This window comes from Cenococcum geophilum (assembly GCF_001692895.1).
Source record: "Cenococcum geophilum 1.58 unplaced genomic scaffold K441scaffold_4, whole genome shotgun sequence".
NCBI lineage: Eukaryota > Fungi > Ascomycota > Dothideomycetes > Gloniales > Gloniaceae > Cenococcum > Cenococcum geophilum.
The window spans coordinates 2,352,197-2,369,404 of record NW_027137562.1 but is presented as its reverse complement, the minus strand read 5'-3'; the positions used below and the strand labels follow the sequence as shown (position 1 = coordinate 2,369,404).

The 17,208-nt window shown below is 42.3% G+C and overlaps 2 protein-coding genes across 2 annotated transcripts; one reads left to right on the top strand and one right to left on the bottom strand.

The window, feature by feature from the left end:
* Positions 1 to 5,508: 5,508 nt before the first annotated feature.
* Positions 5,509 to 6,931, top strand: K441DRAFT_729710 (uncharacterized protein; the record flags this gene model as incomplete). The annotated part of the gene is made up of 5 exons (XM_067654200.1): positions 5,509 to 5,594; positions 5,654 to 5,841; positions 5,898 to 6,225; positions 6,261 to 6,729; positions 6,794 to 6,931. Coding segments are annotated over 5 exons (1,209 nt in total), but the record flags the coding sequence as incomplete, so codon positions are not given.
* A 6,791-nt stretch (positions 6,932 to 13,722) lies between these two features.
* K441DRAFT_211945 (uncharacterized protein) lies at positions 13,723 to 16,815 on the bottom strand. Its single transcript, XM_067640541.1, has 2 exons — positions 14,224 to 16,815; positions 13,723 to 14,171 (listed from the first exon to the last, which is right to left on the bottom strand). Exons 1-2 carry the CDS (start codon positions 16,729 to 16,731, stop codon positions 13,920 to 13,922), a joined length of 2,760 nt encoding a protein of 919 aa, XP_067508806.1. The 5' UTR covers positions 16,732 to 16,815; the 3' UTR covers positions 13,723 to 13,919.
* Positions 16,816 to 17,208: the final 393 nt, after the last annotated feature.

Below are 17,208 nucleotides of genomic sequence, written 5' to 3'. Positions count from 1 at the left end.
CCAATTTGGATCCCTATTAGGCCCACGCGGACTACTCCTTATTTATATATAGGGAGAAAACTCTATTTAAGAAAAATAAGAAAACCCCGTAATCCATCTCCCCGCCTTTTAGGACTTGCCTACTTAGCGCCTATAAGTCGCCTATAGTGCTCTACTACCTTACTGTTTAACCTCCTTAGGAACTACTACTGCCGTAATAAGCCTACGGACGCGCTAGTATTATAAACTATTACTTTACTACTATAGAGTTACTAGGGGGCACCTACTGCTCGCCCCCTTGCCTTCTATTACTATTTCCCTTGCAACCCAGAACTAATTTAGTATATTTTAACTAATAAGTCACTAGGTGACCGCCTTAAGGCCTTTTTATATTAAGAGCAGTGTATTATAGTTCTCTATGCCAGCTACTAAGAGTATTATTTCTCGATTAGTGCGTAGGGGGCATAGCAGTATTACGTATTTTGGTGTCTATTTTAGCCAGCCACATTTATATCTCGGGCTACCTACTAGGACACCTACCTAGTACAGCCAATCTTTTAGTCCTATTATTCCTATTCTTAAGAGTATTGCTATTATATTTTCTGCCTTTATTAGGCCTTCTCGGAGCCCTTAGGTATTTACCCCCTATAGCATTAACTATGCTATAGCTTAGGTTCGTCTTGCCTGAGTTAGCCTCTGTACCTTTAACTCCTATTCGCCTCTCTAGCGTTGGTCCAACCAGTATTATATTACGGTAGATGGTTTCCCGGCGTTCTTGCGTATTCTACTTTAGCTCCTTTCTTTGTTTTACTGTCTTTACTAACCTCTTACGCGTCTCCCTTCCTCCTCTATATAGGCCTGGGCCCTAAAGCGGCACTATTCTTCTTTTGCTTTCTTTACCTGTTTCTCTAATATCTCTTCCCTACTTTAGGGTTATTGGTTTGTTCTCCTATAGGGCACCCTAAGGTCCCTCTATAGTTTACTTAGGCGTGTCTTAATATACTTTATAATATTAGAGTTGCGTTTATTTTGCGTCCTTTATATTGCAGCGGCTTTAATATATAACTGTAGGGGGGGAATATTAGATTCCTTCTTAAGCAGTACTATAGCCGTTCGCTTGTACCCGCCTATAATATTCTAAAGGTAGGCTATCTAGACCTTTTAAAGTGGTTTAAGGAGTAATTTAGGGGGGCCCTTCTTAGTTTCTCTAATGGCCCAAATACTGGATCTATATGTTATGGTTAGCCGGACGACTGCTATATATAGTAGGCGTAACCTCTAAAAGCATAGACCCTATGTGGAATTAATAATCCTGGATAAAGCGATAAACTGTGCTTAGCCTTTACGGGCTACTTACGCCGCATATACGCTCTACCAGAGCTTACTGTCTACCTATACTCCTAATACCCTTAGGCCCTGAACTAGTTAACCCCTAAAGCCTTAGATGTGAATTATATGCTAGAGATCTGCAGATTAGTTGCGTTTTCTTATAAAATGGATTAGCTAGTATTTCTCTAGTAAGAATTAGACTCTATAACGTTTTACCTATTCTATATAAGTGTTATAGGCTTTCTCTAGTGTTCTGCAATTCTCTGCGGCTATTGGCCCGTATATAATTAAGTTTGTATTATTAACAAAGCCTATCCCCTAGGTCGCCCCTTCCTTAAAGGAGTTAAGTAGGTTGCTTATAAAGAAAAGGAAGAGTATAGGTAAGAGGGGTAATCCTTATAGTATTCCTGTTATAACTGTAATAGGGGGGCTCTGGTATCCGCTAAAGACTAGTAATATTTCTTTTTGGCCTATAAACCCTTAGACAAATTATATAATCTATTCTAAAAAGCCCTTTACCCTAAAGATATACAGGAGATGCTTATAGGGTATATTATTGTAGGCACCACTAATATTTAGGCTAAGCATTAATACTATAAAGTCCTTTCGCATCGCCTATATAGATTTAATGGTGGTAGCGAGTAGCGTAAGTACTAATAGTGTTAAGCGGTTCTTTCTTGCCCCTATTTGGCTTTATAGTAGTAGGGCGTGTTCCTCTGCCGTGTCTGCTATGCGTTCCGCTATTACCCTTTCTAAGATCTTACTAAGGGTGTTTTCTAAGGCAATAGGGCGGTAGCTTCCTGGGATTAAGTAATCTGCTTTACCTTCTTTTTATAGGATAACCGTTGTTATAGATCTTCCGAGTTACGGGTAGTAGCCTATAGCAAAGCATGCTCTAGCTATATCTGCAAGCTAAGGTATTATAAGTGGCCTATAGGTTTTTAGGGCCTTATTTAGAATCCTATCTAGTCCTAATGCTATATTATTTAAAAGGCGGCTAATAGTTCTAGCTATTTCCTCTATTATTATGTCGCTGTTAACCCATAGGCAAGTTACCGGTGTTTTGCCCGTAATATTACTAAGGTCTACTAGAGCCAGTTAGGGGAAGAACCTTTCTATAAGGATCTTTACCTTCTTATTATTGTTATTTATAGCCTATAATTCTCCTGCTCTTTATAGGGGTGGTAGGTATAGGTCTTCTGCTAAGCGCCCTGCCTTTTTTTTTACCTATTTTACTATAGCCTAAAGGCCCTTATTATAGGGGAGGCTCGGGTTAAAAGTATACTTATTTATAAACCGTCTCCAGTTATTCCTTGCTTCTTTTTTTAGGGTATTCTTTAGCTAGTTTCTTGTGTCTTTATATCGTCTCTTATCTTTAGGGTTGTGGCTGCTTATATATTTTCTTCTTACTTATCGTTGGCTAGTAACTAGAACTGCGTATTATATAGACCATACGTGTCACGCGTAGGGGCCTAGTTTTGAGATCGGGCAGTGCTCTTTTAGCCCATTTTTAATTGCTGCCTGGATCCTTTCTAGTCTTTGGTCAATTTCCTTAGGGGTAGCCAATAAGCCTCGCTCGTTTGGTATTGGGTGGATTTCTTCTAGGTTTTAAAGTTATTGTTTGACTGCATTAAGGAAACTATCTATCTTAAGCTTCCTTATTGCGTATCTTTTTCTATTTAGTTGCGCTTTGGTATCTAGGTCTAGCTATATCTAGATAGGGATATGGTCTAGGGTAAGTGCCTATTCTTCTTCGGGGTTGCACCTTTCGAGTCTCTGGTATAGGCCTTCGTCCATAAATGTGAGGTCAATTGTGCTTCTGGCGGTGCCTCGTTGCCATGTAATTGCTCCTGGGGGGGTGGCTAGCTTGAGGCCCCAGATATCCATAGCTCTTAGTAGGCACTCTAACTGTTGATCTGCAGCAACATGGATACCCCCCCATAGTATTATAAATTATCAATTTAAATACTTAAATATTAAATTATATAAATATTTATTAAGTGGTAGTAAACCTATTAGTATATAAAACTGGCTAATTTTAGTGCAATTTTAGGTGGCTCGCTTGGGTGACTCGTTTAGGTGCGGGGTGAAGATCTTATGTCGGGACGTACCGTTCCTTCTTTTTACTGCAGGCAAGCCCGGCAACTCGTCTTTACTGTAGATTGCTCCTGTCTGAAAGCAAACTTTGGGCCCGTAAGCGCAGTGTGGCTTGGGTTAGCATGGCTAGCATGGTTTGGTTGTTGATACCGGGATCGATACTGTAGCATAGACGTTCGGGCCACTTCGTGCACGAGGTGGGACCGTGCACGAGGTGCCGAACTTCTAATTGCTATCTCAATCGATATGCCTGTTTCAATTGCTAATGGTATCTTGCAATAATATTTCTAGCAATGGTTTATCCCACATGAAATCGTCCAAAAGTTTTACAGCGAAGCTTCCGATTACGATATTTATCCCGCAGCACCTATCTTACGACATACGATAAACGTCGTATTTACTTGAGATTTGTGGTATTTCCCTTTGATGTAAAATTAAGCTTCAGAGAAGCAAGGGATTAAAGTTCGTCAAGGGTATTTAGTAACACTGAAGAAAAGTGGCCGCGGCAGCACACAGTGATTCGAGATTCCATGGTGCATTCTCTTAAATACGGTTAGTTGTTCTGCCACTGATATTTGCCTGGCAACTTCTATAGCACATAACCCGATCTGTCCTCCACCCATCCAGCTCACAGATACATCGCAGCATTTCAACCCCAAGCAAAGACGTAATCCTTCCTGTGACCATTTGCCTGATGAATACGCTGGTTCAATATGAGAGGTGAGTAGATGTGCTGGACACGAGGCGAATTCAGGCAAAATTAGGCAAATTCAGCTGACTAGGTTCAACAAGACTGAGAGTCCTCCCGGTGCGTGCCAGCTCAGTGCGCTTTTCGCGCTATTTCTGTTTCCGGCGAAAACGGATGGGTGGGAATTCACGTGAGTGGTACTACACCTCTGAACAGGGGGAAGTCTAGCATATGACATTAATTGCCTGCTGCACGACGTGTCTGTGGGCAGTACTTTCTGCATACAGAAGATGGGAGACTTGGGAGACCTGCAATCCATAGGGACTGCTATTAGGAAGATATAATTTATATGCATACAGCGACGCAGTTCCGCTACATCACAACCTAAGTAAAGGTAAATCCTGATCGATATTTTTTAAACGTCTACATTTCAGTTTACCACATGTCTACTACCAGCACATCAAGCAACGGTTCTGGTCAATGGATCCCTCAAACCGCCGAAGGCCGTTACTACAAGCTCGAGAAAATCACGAATCTTTTGAAGCAAACCTTTCCTTCAAAGAGCGAGGCAGAATTCCAAGTCACCGTGAGTGTTCTAGTGATATTGGTCAAGCAAACCGCAAAGCTGAATAGAGCTGTTCAAGCTTGCGAACGACGTTATCTCGTGGAATTCGCCCAAGAAATTAACGGCAGTAAGTAAATCTTGAGGCCTACCCTTCCAAAAATAAAGTCTAGATGCAGTATTCTAACTGCTAAAAACATAGAGCCAACTTAGGTGAGGAGAAGCTTTCAATTCTGTGTGTAACTTGTTTTGCTCGTTAAATAATCATCTAACTTACGTAGAACTGTTAAAGAAAAATAGTGGACGGCAACTGCGACTGATTTTGAAGTGGTGCCGCCCTGCTAGAAGCGACGAGTCTGAAAAAAGAAAGTAGGCAAATCTACTGCACGTAAGCCAAACTTGCAGGATGCGGGGCAGCTGTACTCTAAACAGAGCCTTGTGGGGCTTGGACAAATCCGTGTAGTTAAAAAGCAAGCATTGATTAGCTCTCCTCCGGGTGCGCCTCCTAGCCTTGTCGATTTACGATGAGTTGAATTTGTGCAATTCAGAAGACAATCTGCTTGCTGTTTACGCTAGTCCTGCAAATCTGCCGGACACGAAGACGGGCCTCTACTCATGGCACTTGAAACTCAGTTGAAAACTCACCAGTTGCTTCACTGTTCTACCCAGCCAAAATATGAAGCAGGGAACACTCTAGACCTTGATTCGTTAAACTCTCATCAATGTTTCATTGAGCCTGGGGAGGGCGAATTGGTGGATTTGATCCATGTCCGCCCACGGAGCATTGCCGGGCAAAGTATGGAACGGTTCGGTTACTATTCATCACCGTTAATAGTTTCCAGATCGAACACCCCTATCACAGTATACTTTCTCATCGTTGAAACAGCTCCAGGATTACATCAATGATGAGAGCAGCAAAATCTACAGCCTTCGAGTTTTGTATGTTTCATTACACATTGACTGTAAGGCTTAAGCATAAATACTTACTGTACTTGCAGCTCGATATGCCAGTCAAGTNCATGGGAACCACTTGATGTTTCAAACAAGATGCTGTCGGAAATCTTGAAGCACCAATGTGTTCAGGAAGAATTTATAGAAGTGATACGATCATTTAGATATAGGGAAGCCCCCACAGAGGAAGCCTTTTGTGGACACTGGTCCTGGAAGACTTCGCTCAATCGCGATGGTGCGGTATTGGCAAGTATCCCTATTCGGACAAACCGTGCTAAATCCTTTGCAAAGAGATCAGCTATACGTTTAAATATCCCGAGCGACGAGGTAGGCCTTCAGGTGAGCCTTGGTCAATCAGGCAGACCGCAGTGTACCAGGGCATCGACCACCAATCGAAGCATTCATGTTGGATACTCCTACATCCAAAGTACAAGTCTGTTGCAGGCGTACGCTTAAAAGACGCTCTGTCAATGGATGGGAGAGCTCAAGAACTCGTGGCGCAACCGCTTCAGCAACATATCATGCTCATATCAGCTTATTTCGCCAATTGGAGAGACTACATGGAGCATTATGAGGAGGAACTTTTGTCTATCGTAAGCTTGAATGACCTGAACCGAGTGTTTTATTGCGATGCTTACGGGAAGGGCAGTCGAGGGAAGTCATGGGAGCTTCATTCTGCGCAGGGCTTGACACACTCACCCGAGTCCGCTTCATCGAAAGCCGTCTCCTGCCTCTCCCGCCCATATTCCATTCCTACACCGAGACGCTTGGAAACCTCTCATACTTCAGCACGATTCTTTTCACGGAGAAAAACATAGGCTCGGATGCAAAATCTGAAACAGCCTGCATTCTCCGGAACCTGATTCGCCAAACGGCCTCTTACACTCGCAACGCGCGCCTCCTGCTTGTCAAAACGACCAGTATCGCACAACTGTTGTCTGATGTGCTTGCACTCAAGAACCAGCACATCGCAATGCAACAGAGCGGCCACCTCTTCGACTTGACGACAACCTCGCATGCTCAGAATGAGTCTATATGTGCAATGACCCGCGCATCGGTGAAGGATTCGTCAACCGTTCGCGTAATCACTGTCGTCATGCTGGTGTATTTGCCAACTACCTTTGTCTGTGTAAGATGTCTCGAGTTCCTTTGAGGATTCTTCTCAAAATTGCTAATCGGGTGGTGAGCAGACGCTGTTTGGGACCCAGTTATTATACCTGACCCCGACGCACTCCCTAGCCGCTTCTCCGCAGCTTTGGGTGCTTTTTGCTGTCTCAGTTCCTCTCACCGTCTTGACCATGCTTTATTGGCTAGTGCGCAAACGAACTGTCGAAGCAAAGCGAGCGTTGGCGAGCACCGGGAAAGAGTCGGATGTTGAAACCGGTAACGGAATCGACTCAAAGGAAGAGCAAAGTGGGGATCTGCCTTATCCCCAATAGAAAGCACCAAAGCAATAAACCCTCAACAGCCTTTTGAGCATGGGATCAGGGATGCATATAATCATTATAATCGCCCAAAATTGGTGATTATGATTATATAAAGACTCCAATTCCGAGCCGCCCGGCCTCCGGGTACGCGATTATATATCTAGGTATATAAGTTTTCTTTAAACTAATACTATTAGTAAGGGGCAATATATTATAAATAGTAACTTTTTATAGTTATAAATGGTGTTAATTTTTTTTAACTTAGTCTAAGCGTGATAATAATAAAGTTTATTCCGCCCGGAGGCACTAAGCCTAAAGGGCACTAGTACTATATTACATAATTACGCTTCCTTTAGTCTCGCTATATTCTCGTATAAGCCTATATATATACCTTATTTTATATTCCCTAGTATTACTTATACCTTATTCTACAAGATCTCGTAAATAGTTAGTAGCAGGTAGTCTTAGGGGGCTGTTCCTTTAAGTGTTTAGTGTCCTATCTTTGGTAATTAAAGCGAGATCTGCTGGTGGCATAAGGGTGCATAGTATAGGTTGGTTAAAGTGTAGAGGAGGGGGGGGAGTTTCTAACTGTGGTGGATGGGTTATTAATTTAATTCTGCCTTAAGTTGTCTGGTGGCTATTACGTATTTTACTATTGCTTAGACCACGTCCACGTTTAGTGTCCACTGTCTAGAGTTGGTTAACGCCTTCCCCCTAAGATAGAAGGATAAGCTGCCTCTTCTTATATCTGTTTGCTGCAGCATTTGCTCTTAATATAATATCCATTTTATACACCTAAAGAGGAAGTATTTAACTATTTCTCTTACCTATCCGTAATTATATTAATCTAATTCTGCCGCTCTAATATGGTATAAATACCTATTAAGTTATATTATTCCTATCCATAACTAAGCCAATATATTTACCTCTTCTTGCTTAAGGGAGTTATATAGCCTATAGGTATGTTTACCTAGTAGTGCTATGTCCATTTTTCTTAAATACCTTCCTACTTCTTCCGGTAGTGTTTTCCTACCCCACTATTTTATTCTTGTGGTGTTTATTGTTATAGCCTTAGCCTAGTATTATTATTCTTACGGTAGGCGTCCTTATATAGTAGCTTACTGTGCTACTATTTTTGCCTTCTTGCCTAGTTTAAACTCCCCTTAAGGGACCTATATAATAAGAAAACGGTTACTTCTTTACCTTAACGTGCGGGCTATGTTATAGATCTGTGTAATACTCATTTGGCTAGATTATTACTTAGGTTATCTAATTGCCAGTAGTACTACCTAATTACTAGTGAATATAGTAATCTATCTCCCCTATAGATCTAGCGGTAAGCACCTTATCGCTATTAATATTGCCGCCAGTTTAGCTATATATAGGTTCTATTCTACTCTTAATTCTAGTGTAATTAAGTATATAATAGCTTCCCTATTTAGCGTATTACTAAGGGTATTATAGACGATACCTCCTATCCCCACTATGCCTCTCCTCCTAGACGAGCTTATTGCGATCTGTATACCTTAGGTGGAGTTAGCGGCTTTAGTTGCCCTATCTTTATCTAGGTTAATGCTTATAGGTAGTTAGTCCTCCTATAGTAGTACCACGTAGGGCTAAATAACCTCTATCTTATCTGTTAGTGTATATTAATATATATAGGCTATCTTCTATAGTAGGGACGTGAACCTCTAAAGCACCTTTATATAGAGCCTTAAGAGCGGGTTCGTCTTATATAGCGTATTAAGGTTAACCTATAACTTAGTAGCCCTCTCTAAATGCCGCTTGCGTACTAACCGTATACTTACTTCGGCCTCCCTAATAACCGTAGCTACTATACGGAAAGTTCCTATAATTGCCTACGCTCTAATTTTTTATACCTTATTTATTGCGGCTATAGCGGAACCCCTATAGGCGTGTATTTAGATATTTAAGGCGTAGTCTACCGCTAGCGCTACCGTTGCCCTAAACAGTTATCTTATAGTTAAAGGGGATACTATCTAGAGTCTCTTTAGTGCTATAGCTGCGATAAGGCCCTTAGTGGCTACTTTTATAATATATTGCTTATACCGAAGCTCTACATCTATAACTACCCCTAGGATCTTAGCTATATGCTTTAGTGTAACTGTTTTTCCTTTAATTATAAATAGGGTAGTATTAGTCCGGTCCGCGTTTCTTATAAAGTACACTAGCATAGTCTTTTCACCTTTAAACGTTGCGCCGCTTTATTTCTCCCAGTTTATTACTCTATTAATAATAGCCTAAATACCTTCGTAGTTTGCTGCTGCCAATAATCCTATAACCTATACATTATAGTTATCCATAAACGCTATTAAGCCTCTATTTATATTAAGCCGGTACTAGACTAGATTAGCGTTAAAAAAGAGGAATAGTATTAGCGAAAGCGGCAATCCTTACGATAGTCCTACTTGTAGTAACTATTGCTAGTTAGAGGTATAGCCGTTAACTAAGATAGTCGCTATACAATTAGAGCAGAATGCATTAATTTACCGCACTAGCACTAGCGGTATACCTCTTGCTATAAGCCTCTATAGTAGCCTCTCTTTATATACTCCGTTATATACACCCTTTATATTAAAGCTAATAAGACTAAGCACCTTCTTAGACCTCTACGCGTTGTAGATATATTCTTACAGTAGCAGCAGCGCCTATTTAGTAGAGCGCTTCTTTCTTACCCTAAAGTAATTTATAGGTAGTAGTCTAAAGGTCTTTACTACGTGCGATATTCTCTTAGTAATTATAGACTTTAGCACCTTGCCTAACGTAAATAGCAGAGAGATAGGCCTCTATGCCCTTACCTTTATATAGTCTCCTTTATTCGGCTTCTTAAGTGGTATAATCTTAGCATTTCTCTATTAGTTAGGAAGGTCGCCCTTATCTAGTAAGGTTTGAAAGAGGAGTAGGACCCTATCTTTTATTACTGGCCATATCTGCCTCTATACTATCGCTAGTAGGCCGTCGTCCCCTAGCGCTTTCTAAGGCTTTACCGTAAATATCTTCCGTTCCACCTCTTCCATTATAAGACGCGGCATTAGTGTTGGCGTTTATTAAGGCCGCGGACCCTTATTCTCTATTCCTACTAGTAGCGGGGGAAAGAACGTAGTTAATAGCTCCACTGCTTACTTATCTTTACCTTCTATAGTAGATCTATTTGTTCTTACTAATTGTGGTATTTTATTAAACACTAAGTTGCCGCTTAGGTTAAGGTATTTTGCTACTTACTAAATGTTTATATTATTGGCCAGGAAGTCGTTCTAATATGTCCTTTTCTATTTCTATATTACATCGTGGTATTCCTTTAAGGCCTCCTTTACTTATTGCTTTAGTTCTGGTACTATCTAGCCCACTTAGCATTAGTTCTTTACCCAGTTTCTCTAGTAAGTATATACCCGGTAAAGCTTTATAAAGTCTATTATCTACTACCTTTTTATATATAGTAACGGTCTAGATTTCGGAGTTAATATATAAACTGCCTCTAGCACTACCTCTATAAGCTAGTCTGTTTGCTACTACACTTTACCACCCACTAGAATAATATAGAGGGTGGTAGTAATCCTATTCCTAATTTTATTCTATAGTATATTTTTAAAAAGCATTATCTATTCTATAGCGCGTTTAGGGACTATAATATTAAATGTCGTCTTAATTGCCCTATAATTAGATTTATGTTCTGTCTTATATATAGTGCACTTTACTATTATAGATGCTAGCTTATCTAATGCTAGGATTAGGTTAATCGTTATCTTATAGTTGCCATTTTGCTATATTTTTATACCCTTAGGTAGCAGGCTATATAGGGAGTAATCTTCTATAAGATTAATAATTGGGTTAGCTTCTCCCTATCTTGCCGGCAAGACGTTATTTCCTCCCTATAGCTAATTATGCCGATTAAAGTCTCCTATAAGTATTATATTGGTTTATATACCTATCTTATTCTATATTTCTTAGATTAGTTAACATAGTTTACTAGTTATATCCTATAGTGCTTCTATATTCTTTCCCTTAATATATACCGATATTACCAGTACTAATCTATTAGGAAGGCGTAGCACCGCCGCAGTAAGGTCTGCCGATTATACTGGCACCTATACGGCCTTAATATCTTTTTAAATCCATAGCATACTCCGTACCGCCCACCTCTCTTTACGCTAGGCCGTAGGTATTACCTTAGTTTAATTTAGGTGTCCTATAGGGACTATTATAACTATATTATCCGTTTTCTATATATATAGCTCTAATATTGCTAACACTCTAAAGTCTTTTAGTTATTTATTATTTATTAGGCTCTACTATACTATACTCTACTTTTAAATATTTAGTTAAAGTACCTAAAGTGTCTTATATATAGCGGGTAGGATAAAGCACTTAACAATTTTTACTAAATAATTTATATGGTCCTCCGCAAGGTATACACTTTAGAATCTATCCTTAATAGTTATTATAATAATATTCTTCTTAAGCGTATCTAGTACATACTTGCGGTCTTATGTATGTAAATGCTTTATGTCCTAGTGTCTAACACTAGTAGCATTATATTAAACCGCTTTTAGGTTTATAGGTTCTAATATAGGCTAATTCCCCTATAATATAAAAGTATTAATTCTGTAGTAACTATACTGCCTTACTACTTTTAGTAATATATATAACTATTAATCCATATACTTTTCCTATATTTTTTTTACTAAGCCATCCTATCTGGGCTATATATATATTATTCTCTTTTCCTAGCACCTTTACTACTTTATTTTAAATCTTTCCTTTCTAGTTAAGAACTACTGTTTAGTTAGCGTTGTTAATTTTTACTAGGTAGAGCTAGTCTTATAGTACCCAAATACTAAATACTAAGGTCTTTTAGGCCGCTTCTTTTATATATTAGAGCTTAACTTTATTCCTATAAGTTATCCTAATACATACGGGGTTCCTAAGGTCTTTAATTACTACTACATAGCGCTAGCTCTTATAGCCTTCCGTTATATATATACTATTTTTAATTACTTACCTAATTACCCCTAGTTATGCTTTATTCTTATTTTCTTCTTTAACTCTAAATATATTAACTATGCAGTATAGCGTATTAGTGATAGTTAATGGCATAGTATTCCTTAACAGGAAGGACGTTAGGTTGCTTAGTTAACTATTTAGTGGCGTATAGGCAACCTCCGCGTATAACGGATCCGCGCTTAGTAGTGTTTAAATATTAGACAATTGGGTTTAGATTACCTCCATCTTTTCTATAACCTCTACTCTAAGCGCGTTAATCTACTCTATAAATATTTCGGTAAGGGCTTTAATTTAGTTTGCTTATGCCTCTTTCTATTCCTTTATTACCCCTAGTAGTGATATAACTAGGTTAGTTAGCACCTTAATCTGCATGCTTATTGTATTTATCTTCTTAGTTATTACTTAGTTTGCCGTGGTAGCTGTTATTGCCGATTGCTCTACTCTCTTTTTAGCCATTATGCGGTTTCTTGTTGACCCTATCTGATCCTTAGGACGTAGTTTTTTCCCCATACGCTTTGATCGTGGTGCCCCAGGGGCTACTGCTGCCACGTGAACCGTATCTTCTATATTGCTCTCGTAACTATCGTGTTCAAAGGCCTTAGCTGTCTTGACGCGTTCCCGACGCGATTGACGCGACAAGCCTCCTTCCCCCTCTGTCGTCTCCATCTTCCCTCTCTCAACTTGAATACTGCGTGTTAGGGGGGGGGGTGTATAATATAGATAATCGAGCTCTCGCCAGTGAGAGTACGTGTGTTGCATCAACGATAAAGCTCTCCAAGCGTGATAGTTATGCGCATCCCTGCATAGGATGAGCTTCTAGTCACAATATCTAGGTTCATACAAGTGGTGCGTTTCCGCTAATATAGTGTCCGTCTCAACCATGAATTACAGATCCGACAATTTAGGTACTGTGAAAAGTAATGCCAACCAACTCCCACTGACTCATTCCACTCGGTAGAAGCATTTCATGTGTCATAAGTAGCCAAAAAAAAAAATCATCAACATGCCGATACGTATTCCACACGCCTTCTTTCAAATAAGACCAACCCCATCCGCCGATCCAAACAAACGCCAAGAACTTCCCTAATAACACACTTCAAAGGTTCGAATCGAAACGCCTCTTATTGCCGCCATTTGTACTCTTAGGTCGGCAGCGGACCACCAGTGAACCCAACGTATAAGCGTATAAATCAAACGAAGCGGCTTTCAACCACTCTACCAAACTTCGTTATAGCCCGAATCCTTTTTTTCCGAAGCAGGCCACCACGGAGAAATGCAACGTCAACGACCGTGTCATCATCGTTAAGATCCAACCGGCCCATGTTAGCAAGGCGTTGGCCAGATATAATGTTATTGATTTTGATTTTCCAGGCTCGCAAGACAGAGCGATCTCTATGAGTTTCTCGTGCCAGCAGAACAACATTCCTATCGCTCTCTGTAATGAACGCGTGCTCAATGTTTAGCCCAGTATGCAGTGTTGTCACACGGTCATTGCCTCGCTCGCAGATGAGTGTGCCGGACGACGTGATAGCAACGCGTAACGGCACTTTGTGCCGAACAACGAGGCACTTTAGTGCGTCTTCCGCGGGGCAGTCATCCTGTGACGGTTAGTGTTTCTTTCTAACTGTGGCTCGAGTAACACCTACAACTCCGTACAGCGGTTTCCATTCTTTGTGATCTGCCCCTAATCTGCCCCAAGAGTGTGCACAAGCATCGTTCTTCTTCAAGCGTGTTGTGAGAAAAATCATGTTATGAGCAGAGAAGCGCAAATCGTACTCGTGCTGTGATGGGATTGTGACTATTAAAGGCTGTCCGAGAATGTCGGGTATATTCTGCTCATTAATTGGGTCGCGTGGATCGGGTCTTAAGAGCAGGCAACATTAGCATAGTAGTGTTTGGATGGGACGATGCTTTGAGTGTACCTCTCTTCATGCAGACTTTTAAGCTGGTCTATTCGGCATTTGTACAGCGTGCATCGGGTTGGGACGCCTTGGCTTCTTATGGTAAAAGCTAAGAGTGTGCCGTCGGCAGATATGGTCGCCTCTTCCAAAGCATCCACATATGAGAGGGAAATGGATGATATGCAATTGCCTGATTTTAATTCATATATAGTGAACTGAGAATTCTGTTAGAGTACTATAACAAGGCGGGAGGGAAATACGCATTACTTGGAAGTGTCCGCACTGGGGAAAGACAATAAGATGAGCTTGGCTGACATGGTATCCCCTGATAGGCTGTTCGGATCGGTGCGAAAGGATTGGTTCGGGAAATTTAGAGGATTTTTCCACGTCACCGCCGCTCTCGTGTGTTTTACGTGCTGTTAAGGGATATACGTTAAGCCTCTTCTTGTCTTCTGAAAGACACAACCAGTATATTCCGTTCGGAGCAATGCCGAATGTTGATCCATTGTATTTTTTTCTGTCAACGTAATTTAGCAGGTCTGACGAGGAAAAGGGAATCCACCAGTTCAATGACGTTAGTGTCTTAAGGCAGCTCTGTTCGTGATCCTGAGGGCGGGAGATTGCGGGTATCTCAGTTGCCCCAGGTGCCTGAGCCATTCCAAGTGCCTGGGTTACCACAGCTATCTGAGGTATCGCAGGAATCTGAGCTACTGTGGGCATAGCAGGTTCTAGAGAGGACTCGGAAATTATTGTGGCTTGGTCTGGCTGATCAGAGGGCCTGGAAGCAAGCTGAGATGCGTTTCCTTCTTTCAGGCGTTTGGACATTTGGTATAGCAGTACGCTGAGGTCCCCTGCCTGAGTCATTTTTCGTGTTTTGACATCAACCACGAGGACCTTGTGCTCCAGGAAGTGAAGTGTCTCATCGACCACTTCACCTAAGGGGCTGCTATTTTCAGCAGCAGCTCTTCTGAGATAATGCCCCCACTGCGTCACTTTCTCATTCACTGTGGTTATGCTGTTCCTCTCGACAAAGAACCTGTCGTGTCTTTCAGCTGTTATGCGATTCTTACGAAAGTCTTTAACCAGGCATGATCCGCCGACGGCAAATGTTAGGACCTCAATAAGAACAGCACCAAGACTCCACAGGTCGCTGATGCTGTTGACACCCTTTAAACTGGCTTCGGGGGCAACGAAAGTTCCATCGCCACGCCGGTTTGGTGTCGCTTCGGGCGACTCTTCCATCCCTGGCCGAGGATGTTTGAGTCTGGACAAGCCAAAGTCGGCGACCTTCCACAAGTCTCCGTATATGAGGATGTTCTGCGGCCTGAAATCTAGGTGGTACCCGACGATTCGATTGCCATTGCGGGATAGTCCGTGGTGAAGATAATCGAGGCCACCGCACAAACCAGCTGCACATGCGAATATGACAGCAGGTGACAACTCCATGTCACCACGGACAAATAAATCCTCCAAGCTGCAGTCAGCGAGCTCGAAGAACAGACTGTACTCGTCATGATATTCTAGGCTGCCGAGACAATGCACTAAGTGCTTGTGACTGGTAAGGTCTTCCCTGATTTGGAGGTGAATATCGTGCTCCTTTAAGAATTCATGTTGTGCTTCCTCTCTGAAAGCACCTTTGAAGACCTTTTGAGCGACACGCTTGGGTTCTCTGTTGGTGCTGCCGTCCGAGAACCTCCAGCCACCCTTTTCGATGGTCACATCAAAGACATCGCCATACGCTCCGCTTCCCTTGTGCTTTCGTTCTAGTATGGGTAAACGTCTCGCTGTCTCTGCCGGGCAACACTTGTTCTCTACACCTTCGATAAAGGTGAAAGGCGTATAAATGTTCTGACTGTGGAAAAACCGTTGACCGCAATCCGTTCCGAAAAGGGATTCAGTCGTCTCCCACCCGAATGGGAGATTCGTGTCGCTGAAATCGTTTGCAAGGTCCGAGGTGGCGCTATTAGCTTCCAGGTACTCAAGAATAAGTCCATCACATCGAATATGTACTAGCGTGGCCAGTATATTGAAGAGACCTTCGCTCTCTCCTTGTCCCTTGACCTTAGCAATAAGTTTTTCTATTCTCTCCTCCTGTATTTGGTCTGCAGCTCTATCTGAGTTTCTCTGCACTTCGAATAGTGCTTTAAAGAGCCTTCTGAGTCTGTCGTCATGAAAGAAGTCGCGCGCAGTTCCAGCCGGGGCAAATCGCTTATCTGATATTTTTCGAAGAGACAGTCTTCGTTCAAGTTTGTTCGCATACCTTGTGATCAATTTAGACAGTACCACCGACGGGGGTTCTGGCAAAGTAGGCCGAGGACCGTACAAGTCGGTCGGTAGGTCGACTGCGGAGGCGAGCGAAGCATCATCAACTCCTGAACTTATCGATGAAGAAGGTATATTCTCTGTGGATGGTATCTCAAGACGAAGCTGAGGCAAAGATGTTTCAGGTAGCTTTCCAACTTGCTTCACCGAAGTGTCTGAGGTGGCCCTCGGAGCTTCATACTCATGGCGTGAGGATTCATGGTCCAAGGAGATAGGACTCGATGAGGGAGGATTCGAGGGTAAGAGGTTCGAGAGTTGAGTGTTGGAGGTGGACTCCACGGGCAAGGGCGGAGTAGAAGGACGAGGAGTAGAGGGTGCAGGAAGAGCCGGAGCTTTGAACGAGCCAGACGAAGAAGTTGGAAGGGAACGGGTTGGAGGGGAAGAGACTGGAGGGGAAGTGCAGGGCGCTGAAGGCGAGCGCACACTAATGAGCGCGTTCTCCGCCGAGGACATGTTGGCTGTCTCTTCTCCAGGAGCGTCCCGATGCCCCGAAGTGTTCTTTATGGCTCGATGTATGAAGTGATAAGTGATATTTCGAGGAAGAAAAGAAGGACCGGGGGGGGGAGGGGGAGGGAGGAAATATAGCTGAGTCGGGAGGCAACAGCAATCGTACAATAACCGCCGTCGATTCCCACTCAACCACGCGCGTGGTCACCAACGGAAACCAGCGGCGATACCAACGTCCGGTTCGTGATGTACGACTGTTGAGTTGAGCTGGCCCGAGGGCCTAACTCGAGCTGCGCCATCCATAGCCACATCTACGACCAACAAGACTGGCCTATCACTGCCTCTCATTTATCCCTTAGGCAGCCAGATTAAAAACCTCCTGGGTCATGGCATGGATAAGGGCTTTGCGAATGTTTTCGTCGTCGTAAGCAGCGCTTGCTGGCATTGTTGAAACGGGATCTGGGAAGCTTGAATCAGAATTGA